This window comes from Pantherophis guttatus, chromosome 7, assembly GCF_059756535.1.
Source record: "Pantherophis guttatus breed Tessera chromosome 7, ASM5975653v1, whole genome shotgun sequence".
NCBI classification, from domain to species: Eukaryota; Metazoa; Chordata; class Lepidosauria; order Squamata; family Colubridae; genus Pantherophis; species Pantherophis guttatus.
In genome coordinates this window covers 39,760,445-39,777,899 of record NC_142069.1, presented here as the reverse complement: position 1 = coordinate 39,777,899, position 17,455 = coordinate 39,760,445, and the positions used below count along the sequence as shown (strand labels likewise).

The 17,455-nt window shown below is 35.4% G+C and overlaps 1 protein-coding gene across 6 annotated transcripts in view; it reads right to left on the bottom strand.

The window, feature by feature from the left end:
• Positions 1–17,455, bottom strand: part of CEP290 (centrosomal protein 290) — a 58,121-nt gene that overhangs the window by 679 nt on the left and 39,987 nt on the right. For 3 of the 6 annotated variants that reach the window (XM_087874028.1, XM_087874027.1, XM_087874024.1), the window contains 15 exons: positions 16,978–17,115; positions 14,293–14,514; positions 13,611–13,736; positions 13,238–13,383; positions 12,423–12,578; positions 10,381–10,504; positions 9,485–9,619; positions 8,592–8,678; positions 6,900–7,064; positions 6,330–6,452; positions 3,531–3,703; positions 2,469–2,613; positions 1,402–1,475; positions 943–1,043; positions 110–198 (listed from right to left, as the gene is read on the bottom strand). In XM_087874028.1, coding sequence (XP_087730154.1) covers positions 110–198; positions 943–1,043; positions 1,402–1,475; positions 2,469–2,613; positions 3,531–3,703; positions 6,330–6,452; positions 6,900–7,064; positions 8,592–8,678; positions 9,485–9,619; positions 10,381–10,504; positions 12,423–12,578; positions 13,238–13,383; positions 13,611–13,736; positions 14,293–14,514; positions 16,978–17,115 — 2,004 coding nt within the window. The remainder of the gene's footprint in view (positions 1–109; positions 199–942; positions 1,044–1,401; positions 1,476–2,468; positions 2,614–3,530; positions 3,704–6,329; positions 6,453–6,899; positions 7,065–8,591; positions 8,679–9,484; positions 9,620–10,380; positions 10,505–12,422; positions 12,579–13,237; positions 13,384–13,610; positions 13,737–14,292; positions 14,515–16,977; positions 17,116–17,455) is intronic. The other 3 variants (XM_087874026.1, XM_087874029.1, XM_087874025.1) reach the window with 2 other exon arrangements.

The following is a 17,455-nucleotide window of genomic DNA, read 5'->3' as shown; positions in this document are numbered from 1 at the left end:
AATGACTGAATATTTAGCAATGAAATGCTGTATAATGATCGATTTCAATGTAGCAATATTTTCTAAGCCTTTGCAAATGACCAATGAAATGAAAAATTACCGTACTAACATGAAGTCGCTGTTGTTCCAAATCGGAAGATTTAAGCTGTGTCTTGAGATCTGTTACTTCTGCCACTAGTCTGTAGTTTCCAGTCTTCCCTAAGTATTCAAATTGAAGTTTAGATATAAATGCAAATGAATACACATATTTTCATAATATCTAAGAAGTATGTTTAAGGACAGCTTTTTTTATTCAAGGGTATAATATTCTGTACTACTTATGTAATTGATAATTGATTGAAAATAGTTATGCAAAAGAGCTATTGGCATAACTACAGAAGGGACTTCAGAAACCTTTTATGAACTCCCATGACTATATTAATCATAATTAACAATTCATGGCAACACTGGTCATATAGGTAATATTTATTTATAGTTAACATTGGTTCTACTTAATGTTAGCACAAGTAAGAGGTCAGTGGCTTTTACATGTTATGGGAGAATCACACAACCCCACGTCTCCTGATCCCAGCAGTAAGACATTAGATCTAAACACCAACACAGATTATTAGGTTTTAATGCAATCTGGTAGAATAGATTTGCAAATTCACTGAACTTAACTTTTTATGTTCCAAAGAGTAAAAATTCAATTCATGTTATTTATTCCATTTTATTCTCATGAAAGACATTTTACTCTTATAATACCTATGGATTTTGTCTCCCACCTCCAAATATAAAAATTTATCAGATCTTATCCCATGTAGAAAAATTTTCTTGATTATCGGGAGTAATTTGTTGGGAACTGTGATTGGTGAGTATGTTGGCAGTCTTTTTTTATGGATGAAATTCTACTAATGGTTCTTTGAAAGGTTTCTTTAGTTAGAATATATAAGTATATATTACCAGCTCCAAGGTCATCTCCTTTAAGTTTTCTTTGATTTTGAGATGATTCCATCAAGTAAATTAGTTCTCCTTTTTCCTTTTCCAAACGATCATTAGTTAATCTACAAGAAAAAATAAAGAGCAGAAGTTGCAGCTTTTTTTTTTTTTTTAATTTGATTTATATGCCGCCCTTCTCCGGAGACTCAGGGTGGCTTACAATGCGTTAAGCAATAGCCTTCATACTTTTGTATATTTTATACAAAGTCAGCTTATTGCCCCCACAAACTGGGTCCTCATTTCACCTACCTTAGAAAGGATGGAAGGCTGAGTCAACCTTGAGCCTTTGAGAGATTCGAACCAGCAGTAATTGCAGGCAGCTGTGTTAATAACAGGGTGCTTAGACCACTGTACTATCAAGGCTCTATTAGCTTTTGCTAATGTTTTTATTGTTTTACAAAGGAAACATTTTGTGTGCTTTACCTGAGAAGTTGATTTTCTCTGACATATTCTTGCTCTGTTCTGGTACCCTCAGGAACACTTTTGAGAACCTCAGCCATTGCATGAAAAGAAAAGTTTTATTTTAATATTAGGAACTTCTCAGTATGAGAAAATTTTAAGTTAATGGAATAGACTTCAGTGCAATTATTCAAGTATTGGACTGAAGTGGAGGAAAGCCCATCTAAAGTCCACATTGATAATGAAATTTACAAGATGATTTTGATACTCTACCAATTTAACACACCAAGTCAATTCAATTTTCATATATGCCACTTTCAGTTTACAAAAGTAAAATAATGTAAATAAGCTATAAGGTATCTTTTGCAGAAATGTGTCATTTCTCCTTTCTGCCATTCTTTAACTTATAAATTGTAAAAAACTTACTGCAGAAGAGGAGCTTGTCCTGTTATGGGATAGAGATCCTTACTTTTAAACTTATCTTCAAACTGATTTAAAAAGTATATAAAAGAACTCAGTGACAATTGTTTTGCAAAGTGAAGCAAATGAGCAATTGTAAAGGAATGAGCCTTCAAATGTTCTCTGTGACTTTTATATGTGTGCCTGATGCCAATTCCATATTAAACAATACTAAGACGTTAAAAGCAATATACAATAAAATAGTCCATGCCAATCAGGAACAATTAAAAGGACAGGATTCTAAAAAGATTTATAAAGTTTTAATCTCCTGATCAGAAATACCAATTCTAGAAAGTTTTTCCCCAGTAATCAGAGAACCAGGAGTGGAATGGAATAACCTGCTCTCTAGATACCAATCAGAAAAGAAAAGAAACAATGTGCTTACAAAGGAAGAAAATGCATTAAAACATCTTATCAGTAAAATATAAATACCACATTTTCCCATTATACCCACAATAAATTTTACTTTAGTTTGGCATAGTAGTTAAAGTGTGAGTTCTGGTCCTACCTCAGCCACAAAGTTAGCTGGGTGACCTTGGACAAACCACTTCTGAAAAAAATGTGCCAAGAAAATAGCAGTTTTGCCAGGCAGCTGACCTGAAGGCACCAAATAAATAAAAATAAAATCTTACTTGTTCTTTAAGATAGTCTTCAGTACCGTTTTCATGTTTATCTCCACTCTCTGTTGGCTTTTGTAATTTCTGTTTAAGATCACTAATGGTTTGGTTTTTTCTGGCAATTTCAGATTCCATTTCTTTGAATTTATTTTCAAACATCCTGAAAGTAAAAACAATAAAAATAATGGACAGTACTGATTCCAACTGATCTCATTAAAAGAAAATATTATTATTCAAGAAAATAACATTGGTTTATCAATTGGTTTACAATTTTTTTAAATCATACATGATACACAATACATACTGAATTGTTCATATTGAACAGATGCTGCGTGGCTAGAAATACATACATCTACAATAAATGACACAGATTCACAGTTCAACATGATTATTCTGAAGAACGTTTTGAATAGCTTCCCAAATCAACTTTTTAAATATACAAAATAACAAAAAGGACCTTGTCACATGCCCTAGAAGTTTGTATTCCAAAGATGCAAAAACCTGCTATTAATTGATAAGGTTTTCATTAACAATAAGTTTCCAAATTTTGAAATTTATTCAAAAGTGCCAATAAATTTGAAAAATAAACTAACAGTTTTTGAAATCTTGGGGGAAATGGATATATATTTATTTTCCATTATTTAGTTCCAGTTATCCTTTACTTTATAATGATAATTGGGATGATAATTTCTATTGCTAAATTGTGATCATAAAGCAAGACATCATATGACCATGTCATTGCTAAGTGAAAATCACGGGCCATTCAGCGAAAATCTTGTGATTTCCTGCCAGCTTCCTGAGGAGAAAAAATAGCAACAGAATTTGCAATCTTCCATGTCAGGTTCCCCACGACTCTGCTTGTAAGAAGCCAGCAGAGAATGTCAGAAATGGTGAATGTGACTGTGGGATGCTGCAACTATTCTGAGAGCTGGTTGTCAAGTGCCCAGATCACATCCACATGACTATGGAGGTGCTGTAAAAACTGAAACTCCAAAGATTGGTTGTAAGTACCACTCATTTAATGCTGTCACAATTTAGGTTGTTGAATGAGTGGTTGTTAACAGACAACACCTGTACCTTGTTATAACTATGGATTTCCAATTCTTGGTGTCAGCGTCTTCAAGTTTTGGGATTCTGCTTTCTGCTAAGTTTAATTTCTTTGTTGTCTCTTCCAATTCCACATTCAGTTTCTCATTTATTATTTCAAGGTTATTCTTTGCCATTCGCAATTTTTCTGCATTTTCTACTTCCTATTGGCACAAAAAAATATATTAATCAAATTGAAATGTTTCCAAATTAAGTTTGTAATGAACACTATGCCTGCGAGTTCCTTTCTTATCACTGATGCATGTGTCTCAACAAATCGTATTTCTTGAAACTAATTTTCCATTAAATCTGAAAGAATATGGTTTATTTTAATTATTCTAATTTACTAATCTTTTTTAGTAGTTATTTATCGGGAAGCCATGATTTGTTTGTCTATCAAGATTAAGGGTTCTGTTTTCAAAATGGGAAAGACTGAGCCCTGCTTATCTATAATTTTTAATATTACAAATAATAATTTACAGATTAAGAAATAATATAGATTAATAATAAAAAAATGCAACCAATGTTGTCACCCAACCCTAGATAGAATCAAACTATGTTGAAAATTTATCATACAGTATTTATATGTTTTATTTATATGGAGCTGAGGGAGATGAAACGCCGGAAAAGACGCCTGGAGAGCAGTTGGAGGGCCAGCCGTTCTGAATCTGACCGAACACTGGTAAGGTCTCATATTAAGACCTACCTGGTGGCAATAAAAGCGGCAAAGTGTAACTATTTTTCCGCTCTTATTGCGTCATCAGATAATCGCCCGGCCGCCCTGTTTAGGGTGACCCGCTCCCTGCTCCACCAGGAAGCGCGGGAGGACCCCTTGGAGGGTAGAGCCGAGGACTTTGTACAATATCTGTATGACAAAATCGCTCAGATTTGGGAAAATTTGGACTCTGACTGGGTAGATTCGGGAGGGAGGATGGAGGCAAGTCTTGAGAATATTACCTGGGAAGAGTTTGATTCTGTGACTCCGGGAAACGTGGACAAGATACTGGGCAGACTGAGCGCGGCCACATGTTTATTGGACCCGTGTCCCTCCTGGCTGGTGCTGGCCTCTCGGGAGGTTACACGAGGTTGGCTCCAGGGGATTATAAATGCTTCCTTGAGAGAGGGTGTCTTCCCTGCCGCCTTGAAGGAGGCGGTGGTGAGGCCTCTCCTCAAGAAGCCTTCCCTGGACCCAGCAGTGTTGGCTAATTACCGTCCAGTCTCCAACCTTCGCTTCATTGCGAAGGTTGTTGAGAGTGTGGTAGCGCGACAGCTTCCTCAGTACTTGGATGAATCGGCTTATCTAGATCCGTTCCAGTCGGGCTTCAGGCCTGGATACAGCACGGAAACGGCATTGGTCACATTGGTAGATGATCTCTGGAGGGCCCGGGACAGGGGTTGTTCCTCTGTCCTGGTCCTATTAGACCTCTCAGCAGCTTTTGATACCATCGACCATGGTATCATGCTGCACCGGTTGGAAGAGTTAGGGGTGGGGGGCACCGTGTTGCGGTGGTTCTCCTTTCTCTCTGATCGGTCGCAGTCTGTGTTGACAGGGGGGCAGAGATCGACCCCGAGGCCCCTTGTATGTGGGGTGCCACTGGGGTCGGTTCTCTCACCCCTTCTGTTCAACATTTATGTGAAGCCGCTGGGTGAGATCATCCGTGGTTTTGGGGTGAATTATCATCAGTATGCTGATGATACTCAGCTATACATCTCCACCCCGGACCACCCCAATGATGCCCTTAAAGTGATGTCCCAGTGCCTGGAGGTTGTACGGATCTGGATGGGGAGGAACAGACTCAGGCTCAACCCATCCAAGACCGAGTGGCTGTGATTTCCGACGTCCCGATATAGTCAATTGGTGCCATCACTGACTATTGGGGATGAGTCATTGCCCCCCACGGAGAGGGTTCGCAACTTAGGCGTCCTCTTGGACTCACGGCTGTCTTTAGAAGAACACTTGACGGCTGTGGCCGGGAGGTCTTTTTATCACGTTCGCCTGATTCGCCAGTTGCGTCCCTTTCTGGATCGGGACTCGTTAAATACAGTCACTCATGCCCTCGTCACTTCACGCCTGGACTACTGTAATGCTCTCTACATGGGGCTCCCCTTGAGGAGCACCCGGAGGCTCCAGCTGGTCCAGAATGCGGCCGCGCGGGTAGTTATGGGAGCAGCATGGCGCTCCCATGTGGCTCCCCTCCTGCGCGAGCTGCACTGGCTCCCTGTGGTCTTCCGGGTGCGCTTCAAGGTCTTAGTTACCACCTTTAGAGCGCTCCATGGCTTAGGACCGGGGTACTTACGAGACCGCCTTCTGCCACCAATAGCCTCTCACCGCCCAGTACGCTCCCATAGAGAGGGGCTTCTCAGGGTGCCGTCAGCCAAACAGTGTCGACTGGCGGCCCCCAGGGGAAGAGCCTTTTCTGTGGGGGCACCCACCATCTGGAACGGGCTTCCCCCAGAGATACAGAAGATTACGGATCTGCGCACTTTCCGCCGTGCCCTCAAAACATTCCTGTTTCAGCAGGCCGGCCTGGCCTAACTTTCCCTTTATATTGCTTTTTGATTTTATTTTAAACTGGGATGTCTTGAATTATCTAGGACCAGAGTGTTTAGTATATTTTAATTGTTTTTTAATTAACGTTTGTATTACATGTATTTTTATCGTTCGCTGTTCACCGCCCTGAGTCCCTTAGGAATAGGGCGGTATATAAATTTAATAAATAAATAAATAAATAAATAAATAAATAAATAAATAAATAAATAAATAAATAAATATGTTATATATTTATTTACCTTTTTCAGCTCTTTACGTATTCTGTCATTTTCAGCAATGATTTTTTCTGTACCTTTAGTCTTCAGTTCATATCGTGCACTTAATTCACTTCCAAACTGAAGTTTCAGTTTTTCCATTTCAGACTTAGTATTTTATAAATAAATAAAAAAAGGAATATTATGCCACAAATTGTTCATATTATTAAAATCTGAAAAAGCGAAGTATTTATTTGTATATGGTAAAAGTCTTATCAATTTTTACAGAGCCATATTGTATTCACTTAAAATACATTAGAAGGCATACAGAAGGCATACATTATGCTCCTTTGTTTATGGTATTGTATATCGCTAGAACAATTAGGATGATCCAAACTTATATAGTTTCTAAAAATAGAACTAAAACAGGAAAAGAGAATAATAGATAATGAGATATTAATAAGACAGCTAACTCATGAGTTCTGGGATCCCAAGGACTTCACCCTGGTCTCAAGGGACCTTTGTAAGCTCAGGAGTAATGAGACCACCTTCATAAATCACTGTATATTTTTCAGATTAAATATTAAAACAAGCCTTTATAATAGCATACGTTACCCTTAAATCCTCATTTTCTTGCTCAAGTCTGGCAACTTTTTCATTAGAGACTACTCCAGGGGCCCTTTTTAGCTCTTCATTTTCTCTTTGGACTCTCTCTACAACTTTTTTCATCAAGCCAATTGTTTTCTCTAATTCTGGAATTGTTTTCCCACTTCTTCCAGCCTACATGAAGAAATAAGATGAATACATACATACACATACGTTCACAGACTAAGGCTGATATCTATGTGGTTATAATTTCTATTAATCTAGAAATACCATTTTCATTATATAAAAAGTCTCCAATAAAATATTTTCTAACTATATTAATTTTCTTATTTGTGATATCTGCTTGCTATAGATATTTAGTTCAATATAAGTATTGTTTAGAATACATGGTTCTAATCACACTATAGTTAAATAATACAAAAATATGAGGTATAATAATAAATGCAAACCAATTATTTAGCAGCATTTTTTTCTATTTTGTTCTTTGTAACATTGCAAGATGTACTTGTAGGAGCGATGTGAACAAATTCTTTTGCAGTGAAACGCGCAGATGAAAGCAAACCTATTTTGGCTTCATATTATGACAAAGAAAATCTATAAAGTGTAACTTAAGAGAAGTCATTTACACCTACTCGTATATTAATGTCCCCACTAATCATCAGAGAAACTTGAATGTGCAGATTTTGCTTCATTCCCACATATTTCTAATATAGTTAAGAACTCTGTGTTATTATTAAAATTTACAGTTAAATGCAACTATGGGAAAAAACACTTTTCATGATTACAGCTAGGAGATATTGCAGCCTGGAATTTGTGGGAAGACAATTTATCCCCTCATGTGATAATAGATGCTTATTCTGGAATCAGAAGTAGATTAAATGATGTCTGCTTGAATAAACAGAAGATAAGGGTTACAAATAACTGCCTCTATTATAATCAGACTCCATATTCTATAACTCATTTTGTATGTTTTGTGGACTCATTTAATTATACTGTAATAATGAAAACTTGCCTGAATCTTACAGGCTTATTTCCTCTAAAAACCTGGATGGGACTAGCTACTAAGAGCTGTGTTGGTGCAGTAGTTAGAATGCAGTATTGCAGGCTAATTCTGCTGACTGCCAGCAGTTTGATTCTCACTGGCTCAAGGTTGACTCAACCTTCTATCCTTCCAAGGTTGGTAAAATGAGATTCCAGATTAACTGCTTAGAGAGGGCTGTAAAGCAATGTGAAGCGGTATATAAATCTAAGTGCTATTGCTATTGCTACTACACCAACTCTGCTTGCTGTGCTACTACATAGAATCCAAGGGGTTTTTGGTTCTGGATTGTTACATTTAGCTAAATGAATACTGGTGAATTTGGTGTGAATGGAATCTTCTGGGTTTTTTGACATGATACAGTTCTTATGTACGAAGCTAGAATTGTAAAAAAAAAATTTTTTGTAACATATAACCAAATACAACTGATATAGTAATTGATACATTATTTTTATTCCTTTTTAAATTTTATCTCAGTTTTTAGTAAATCTTATGCTCTACTATTATAGGCAAAACAAATCACATCTCTCTACCTTGGGATAAGAAACTCTTCATTGCTGAAAGCCAAAGATCTTCTATATTTTAATGCAGTTAATACAAGTTCTTAGTATTTATAAAATTCATTCCTGTACCCTTTTAAAAATTCTATCATATAATCTTACCCCTCTGACATTGCCCAATTTTCGCTCAGCTTCACCCTTTTCTCGCTTCAGGAGCTCACACATTTCTTTTAAATCAGCTACTTGATTCTATTGAAAAAATAAAATGATAATCTCATTCTACAGAACACTTCTAAAAATAAAAATGTACAGTAAAATGGAAAATTCAAAATATGCATAACGAAGTTAGGCTTCTCTGCAATATTCATCCTATTACAAAGGTATCTGGATACCTGCAACAAAGGGTTATATGTTCACAATGAACTTCTTTCCAGTTATGTACTAAATACATACTCGCTAATAATAATTCTAATGATTTACAGTATATTTAACTACAGTATGTAATTATTTACATTCATAATACCAGACAATTTACATTATGAAAGAAGAATGTGAATACAATGTTATTTAGGGTAATAATTCATAAGGATTGTGTTCTCACTAATCAGTAGAGATTTCAATATTCCAAAGCTTTTGGAAAAAGGAGGAATCAGTGATAAAACCAGTTTATTATAATCACAGTAAAATAGTATAAAGACAAATGTCATAACTGAGAGAAAAGAAGCCATGTACCCAGGAGATTTTGATATGTAAATCCAGAATCTAAACAAAAATAGTATAAATATTTGATGTCAAAATGTATTGCCTGATCAAAATTAATTTTAATGAAATGCACATATGAATTTCTTTGAAACAAAGGCTACAGTATAATCTACAATCATAGTCATATCTCATAAAACAATTCTATTGAGAAATGATTTATTTCCAATAATAATCTAAGGTATACAGAAATTGATCCGTTGATATATCTGACCAGTTGTTACAAATTCATTTTTTAAAAATATGAAACATAGTAATTTTCTGCAGACCATCAGATTTATAAAATAAAAATATACCTTTAATCTTGGCAAGTCCTTATTGGCTTGTTCTAACTGGAATCGTAACTCCATATTTTCAGATGACAATATTAGATTCTCCTTTTGAAGCTCTTGTTCTTTTTGATGTTGATCATCTGATCCTATCCCTGATGTCTTCAGAAAAAAGTTAAGTTATAAATGTTGAGAAGCTTAATAGTTGGCATTTTAAGTATTTTACCAATAGCAATAGTATTAAAGAATACTTAAATCTTTAATTAAGTATTAATTAAAGAATGAATACTTTAAGTATTAAAGAATACTTAATGGAACCTTAATTATATTACCCATAATGACAGGAAGCAAAGGAGCAACTGCTACTATAAAGGAAATGTGTATACAATCCCTTCAAACTTATTTGTACTTTTTATCCAAAACATGATCTTACTAAGGCAGCATATAAAAACCAAGATGTCTAAAAAGTAAATCTACAGTCTATTATTTAAAAGACTTCAGCAACCTGAATAGTTTACAGAAACAACATAAATACAATAATATGTTTTCCTTCCATTCAATCATATTGAATTCTGGACAATTGCAGGACAATTTCCTGCAATTTTCTTGATGAAGTTTTCAAAAGTGGATAACCATTGCCTCTTTCCTAGGAGACGTGAATAGCTCAAGAGCACCCAGATGCTTTGTGACTAAAGTGGGTTAGAATTCCTGGTTTCCAGCCTAATGCCTGATCAATTACACAAGCTGGTTCTCCAAATAATAAATAGCATTAAATATACTATTATAATTGTTGGTGCTATGTTCAAAAAAATAACACAAAAATATTGTATTAAAATAATCATAAAATACTGACAAAATTAACTGAATTTATAATCTAGCAATGAATTTTATCTTGAAAAAGTATGATTATAAGCTTAACTTACTGATGGCCTTGAACAAGTGTCTCGGGGAAGCTGTTTCTCTAGTACTAGTAGTTTTTCTTGTAGATATCTGTTTTTTAAGTGCAAATCTTCTATAACAGTATCTCGAGGGACAGCATATTGTGTTCTTGATATACAAATGAAAAGATTATTTAAGAACTGCACAATTTGACAAATGATTCATATTTCATATAAAGAAATTGTAACATTAGTTACAAAGAAGAAGTCTTCTTTGAGTTGAATTGGACTTCTGATTTACATACATTGTAATGAATAATTATTGGCAAAAACACAAAATTGCCATTCCTTTCAGTTGCTTCTCAACCGTCTCTAATCCATAGTCCTGAGATTTCATAAAAAGTTCTCCATCCAGATATTAGAAAACCGAAACATTCAATTTTTCAACATCAATCATTGACAGGAAAATTATCACATTGAATTGTAAGCTATTTTAAAAATCACTGAATTCTTTGGAAGAAAAAATATGTCAGTATATAAAATGAATTTCAGAACTGTTCTCCATATACTGACCTCCCTAAATGAAGGATCAAAAGTTAGTACAGAAATATGTACAGGTAATCCTCAAGTGACTGCCTCAGACAGCGATCACTCAGTTACAACAGTAATGAAACAGTAACTTTGAGACCAGTGCCCATATTTATAACCCTCACAGTGTCTGTCTGTCTGTCTGTCTGTCTCCCCACTCTTTCTTTCACCATTATACTCAGTCAGTACACATTATTCTGTGCCTGATCCATTCCCCCCACCCTTACAGAGTGATTTCTTAAACAAGTTATCTCTTCTTATGCTGCTTTTGTCTGCAGTGCATCTCTAAAAGTGCTAACTGCAATTTAACATGTTCAGCTTTGTGAACTTAGTTGATTAGAGCCCTTCAGGTGCCTAAAAATTAAGTTTCACATTAAAGAGTTTTGTTTGCCTCCTAAGCATCTCACTAGGCAAACAGTAGGAGTTAAGGTTAGAGTTGTGCATTCCCCATTTTTTCTCTGCTTACTCTCTAGTAATCCCTTTCTCCCAAATGAATATAAAAAGAAGATTAATTTCCTTCTTTCTAATTATCCCAGCATCAGGTTGAGCATTCCAAAGAGCAGAGGAGTGAAGAAAGAAGAGTATATGATTTGAGTCAAGTTCTGGAAAATTTCCCTGCTGTTTGGGATCGTATCACTGTAAGTCAAAGGAAAGCTGATGTAAAATAGTAAGCATAGTTGCAGTCACATAATTTTCACTTAGTAATTGCTTTGCTTAATGACCAAGTCATCAGTCCCAGTTTTGGTTGCTAAATGAAAACTCAACTTGCATGAGTTATAGCTAACTTCCTCAGATGCAACTTGCATCTGGTATTCCTTTTTAGTAAAGGGGCTGTCTGAAAAAGCTGCCTGCCAAAGAATGTCAGCTTCCTTTTTTTGTGGGTGGGTGGAGGAATGAATTCAGATCCTGATAATTTCAACTCCATTTCTGCACCCTACCGAAGGAGTTCCCTTCTCTGCATTGAGAGGATCTTAACTCCTTCAGTGGGGTAGAGAAACAGGACTCAGATCCTGAAGATCCGAGCTTGGTTCCTGCACCCTGCTGAAGCTGATCCCTTCCACCCAATGAAAGACACTGATATCCTTTGGCAGCCAGTTCTTTCAGGCAGCCCCTAAGGATAAGACAATCAGAAAGCAGAGAGACAGCACCATAAGTAAGGTGCATGAAGTACCTCAGGTAGGGTACCTTTAACTGGCTTGGTGCAGGCTGTGCATGAGTGTTTCTCAGGGGCTGAAAATCCTGCTTGGATTTGGGCAGGGAGAATTTTCAGCTACTAAACAGAACCTCCCAGAGTCTATACCACCTTCCTGAGGCATCCCACACTCCTTACCAGGGATTTCATCTGCTTAACAACATACGTGATCACTTAACATCAGCAACTGGAAGTACCGGATTGTGGTGATTGAGCAAAGCAATTACATGGGCAGTCACATGACATATTGCTTAACAACAGCTTCACTGAATGGGTAAGATAATAAAATTGATTTTTTTTTTCTTACTTCAGGTGAACAATCTCATTCTCCAGATCCATATTTTGTTTACGAAGCTCTTCTAATTCTCGCTCTGATTCAGATGCTCTGACTCCCATAACATGATCAACAGTGATACTGCAGCTTTTGAGTTTCTTCTGCAAAGTATTTTTTTCTTTTTCAGCCCTGAAATATGCAATTTTTATGAATGCAACAGCACACTTACTTTCATGTGAAGTACGTAAAATTAAATGTTACACGCACACATATATTGTGATATATATATATATATATATATATATATATATATATATATATACATTAAAATAATATATTTGATATATATCCATTAAAACAAACCTTTTACTTCCTCTTTCAGCTTTATTCATTTTCCATTTTTTTCAATGAAAAACACTTTTTACAAAAGCATTTTCAAATGTGTGCTCTAGAAGCAATTTTTAAAAAAGATACATTGCTATTTAAGTTAAAATATTACTGTTGAATTCATGTTCGTGCCGACATGAAGCTTCTAATAAATAACTGGATTTCTTTTGAAGCTTGGCTCAAGGCTCATGATTTAATTAAGGCATCGGTTGGAACCCTGCCAGTTATATATGAATGTTCTGCACCTTATTTAATTTCAATTTTTGCTAATGATTACTTTTAGTAGTTTCTTGTGGTGATTTCTGATGAAGTAGTAAGATTGTAAAATGCATTTATCAATGTGAAAAACATATTATGGCTCAGAATATATTTTTCATAGGAGATCAATTCTTATCAAATACATTTAAGCTGCAATGTTTTGATATCATAAATAATAAAAAATGAAAAAAAATTAAACTAACTTGGAAAAAAGTTCCTTTATTGTGTTAAGCTGTTTGCTTAGGGATTCTATCTCCTTTTCTTTTTCTTTCAGCTTGTTTCTCATCCCATCAGCTTTGGTCTGCCATTTTTTACATTCCTCCCATTTAATTAATTCTTCCCTTGGGCTCTATAAAGTGAAGAAAAACAAAATGAACAATCTTCACCTTTAATGGTTGGCAATTTATCAGTCTCTAATGAAGCATACATTTCTTGAAAATATGTGCCTCTGCATGTATAAACAAATACTATATATAACATACCTTTTAATAAAAATACCATATATAATTACAAATATGGGAGGGGCATAACAAATTAAAGATAAGTCATATTGTCTAAGGACATTTTATATCATACTTTCAACACCTTGTCTTCTCTTGGATTCTTTTTTTCTGATTCATCACTCTTCTTTCCAAGCTCTGTTTCCATTCTTTTTATTTTTCTTTGAAGTTCATCTATTAGAGTTTGCTCATCAGCCTTGCCCTAAAAAATAAGGAATACCTTAAATTACATTGTGTTTCCCCTAAACTAAGACATGTCTGGATAATAAGCCTAATTGGGCTTTTGAGCGCATGCGCTAAAATAAGACCCCTCCCGAAAATAAGACTCCCCCAAATACTTAGATGCATGCGCGGGGGGGGGGGGGGAAGGAAGGGGGAACATCAGAGCCGCTTGCCGCCCAAGATCAGCAGGCCAGATTCAGTGAGCTGGATGCACCGCTGCCATTCGGGAGAAGAAGAGAGGGAGGAGGCGCTGCAAGAGCACCCATTTCTCACGTTCTTCTTGTCCCGGGCGGCGACAGCGCGTTCAGCTCCCCAAATCTGTCTTGCTGATCTCAGCCGGCATGGGGAAGTGGCAGGTGGGGAGGGGTGGGGAGGGGCGGTGGAGAAGCAAGAATTCTGCCATTCACCTAAACCCCAGATCTCCTGTTTGCCCTGCAGGCTCTTCAAGAGGAAGGGAATCGAGCCAGTCCAGTGCTAAAAAAACAAAACAGCCAACAAACCCACAAAAATATCCTATGACAAAAAGGACTATTTACCTGAATTGAACTGGTTAATCTTTTATTCTGCTTTTTCAGTTCTTCATTCTCTTTTTCCATATCATCTTTCTCCCTTAGAACTTTAGTGTAGGCTTTCATTTTTTTCTGAAGTTCTTGATTTAAATTATCCATATCATCTAACATAGAATTCTCTTTATTTTTGCTTAATTTAAGAGCATCTTTTAGTTTCAACAGTTGGTCATTCAAATCTTCAATCTGACTCTAAGAAATTAATATATATTAATTACTATTTAGGACAACCAAAGAATGAATGTTAGCATTAAATTCATAGGAAAAAAAAGGTTGAAAGCGTTAATTTCTGGCAATAGATAGGATCTTACCCTAGTCGCAAAACCCAGGAAAATTCAGTTGTATTTATAGCTCCCAATTCAAAGCCATAAACTGCTTTTTACCACTGCATCCACTTTCCCAATATTATCTACTTTTGCTGACTGTGACTTTACAATTCCCTTTATTTGAGAAGAAGAGGATTTCTAAGAGTGTTTCCTAGTTTCATGGTTCCTGCTTGAATAGAAAATGGACACCATGACCAGGAAAGCCTCTGCCCAGATTCCAGTTGCGTATCAAATGTAGCCATTCCTACAGGAGGAAGAAACAGGTAAAAACATCTGCTACAAGGCCTAGAGAACAACATTGGGGGCAGTCAAGGCTACAATATACAAGTATCTAGTAATAATATCTTATTGTATGGATTAATATTGATTTTTATGAGTTTCTGTTTTGGTTGTATGTTTTTCTTATGACTTTATATTTTATTGTTGTAGGCAAAGAGTGTCAAACTAGCAGCCTGCAAGCCGGATGCATCATGTGCAGGCCACACCCACCCCAGCTCCACAAAGGCAAAAAAGGTCACATGACATCATGTGAGGCGATCGAGTTTGACACCCATGTTGTAGGCCATCCAAGATCAATGACTGAGGTGAAGAACTCTTACAGTGGTGCTTAAAAGTTTTTGAAATCTTTTGAATTTTCAATATTTCTGTGTAAATGATTTAAAATATGATTTGCTTTCCTAAATCTTAAAACCCAGTTAAATAAACCAGTTAAAAATATTATACTGAAAAATTTAAAATGTTCACAAACTTTTAAGAACCACTATATTGAATTGAAGAACGAAACTGCAATACTCTAGATGTTATCAATTATTCAAAATAGTTGCAAAATATTATGATGTTCCAATTTATTATTATTTTTCTAGGAAAATATTCAGAACCATATTCTTTTCTGATACATTATGTTAATAAGTATCTTCCTGTGAAAGCTCAATTTGCAATACTTGTATTGCACTTCAAATGGTATTCTTTTTACTATGCAGCTGCAAACTAATAGAAATAGTATTTCAGCAGTTATATTTCATTCTGAATGTAGAAATAATTTATTATTCTATATCCAGCTTCATTCTGGGAAAGTGCCTTTTGTTATAGGGAACATCATACATACATCTTCCTATTTTTGTATAATCCAGGTAGATTTATTTAAGCAGTTATTTCAGATGCCCTGATATAGCAGAAATGTGTGTGACTGTGATTGTTATATCATACTGATATATAATCTTTTGATACTATTTTTCCTGTTTAATCTGTTATAGATACGTTTAGATAAAAGAAAATGATATTTCTGCCTCAAATAACCATTTCACAATAAATACTCTTCATCTAAAACCCAGAAAGATGAATGCCCTCTGGAAAGCTTGATGAGATGTCCTTCAAAAACTCTATCAGATAACTGTTAATAAGTCGAAACTTTTGAATAAATAGTAATCACTCATATCTTGCGTTCTGAATTCAAAGTTTCAGAAATTATCCAAATAATTGCCCATTCTTTTATTCTAGCTTGCCTCTTCTATTAATGATCCCCTTTTATTAATAATTGCCATTAAGTTCTTAATTTTTGGCTAGAAAAACGTTTGGGAGACCAATAATTTTCCTAGCTTTCCCTCAATTATTTTAAAAAACAAAAACAGAACAATTGTGTCTCAGCAGGTTGGAATATCTAATATCGAAGATGTTGGAGGGTCCAAAACTGATTGAGGTCCTGGGCCACCAGGACAGAAGGAAGAAATGCATAGCATTTCTATTTCCCATTATTTGATTTAGTTTAGACAGACATAGATATAGTAAATAGATAGACAGACAGACAGACAATCAGACAGACCCCACTTTATAAAACAAATATATCCACTCCTCATTTAATGAAAAAGTTCTGTTCCAGTGACTTGGTTGTTAAGCAAAATAGTCGCTAAGTATTGTATACCATGCTGAGTCTCTCTTTGAGGGAGATCGGCAGTACAGAAAAGTTAACAATAAATTTAAAACATGTAACTGAAAACCACTATGAGAATTGCTGGTTACTGCTACCTCATTCAGATAAAAGTTCTCATATAGCTACACCAATATTGCTTTCACCCTGGCATGTGTTGTTGACAGATGAATAAAATTTGGTTGTGAATGTATGCATTGGTCAGAAAGTAATTTTTTAATTACCATATTTGCAAATGGTCGCTAACTGAGGTAGTTGCTAAATGAGGTATAGCTTTAGTTTGATTCCATTCCAATCGTGAACTTTTTTTGGACAAAAAATACAATTTTCAAAGTGGGATATATTGCTGCTAGACACTGTTTTGGTATAACAACAAACCAAACCAAAATGCTGATTCCTTTTTACCCTCAATTCCTTTGTGTGCTTGTCAACAATTTGCTGAACATTCATATGTGCCTCCTTTTGTGATGCTACAGAAATTATCTGTTGCTCTGCAGCTGCTGTCATTTCTGCTCGGAGTTCCAGAAGTGCCTTGCTCAAAGCCTAAAAATATCATTAAAAAGATACGAATAAGCTCTGCAAATTAAAAAAAAACTGTCATTGTATTTGTATATGTAAATAAACCCAGAATTTAACATTCTGTAGAACTGAAATTGCAACCTTTTCTGGCTGAGGTTTTTGAGTGATATCTTTGGAATAAACTCCAAAAATTAATAAATAAGGCTACTGAAAATTATATTTTATTTATAAGTAACATTATTTATATAAGTGTGTGTATAACTGTGTGTGTGTATCCTCAATTTACAACTACAATTGAGCTCAAAATTTCTGTTGTTAAGTGAGATACTTGTTAAATGAGTTTTGTCCCACATTATGACCTTTC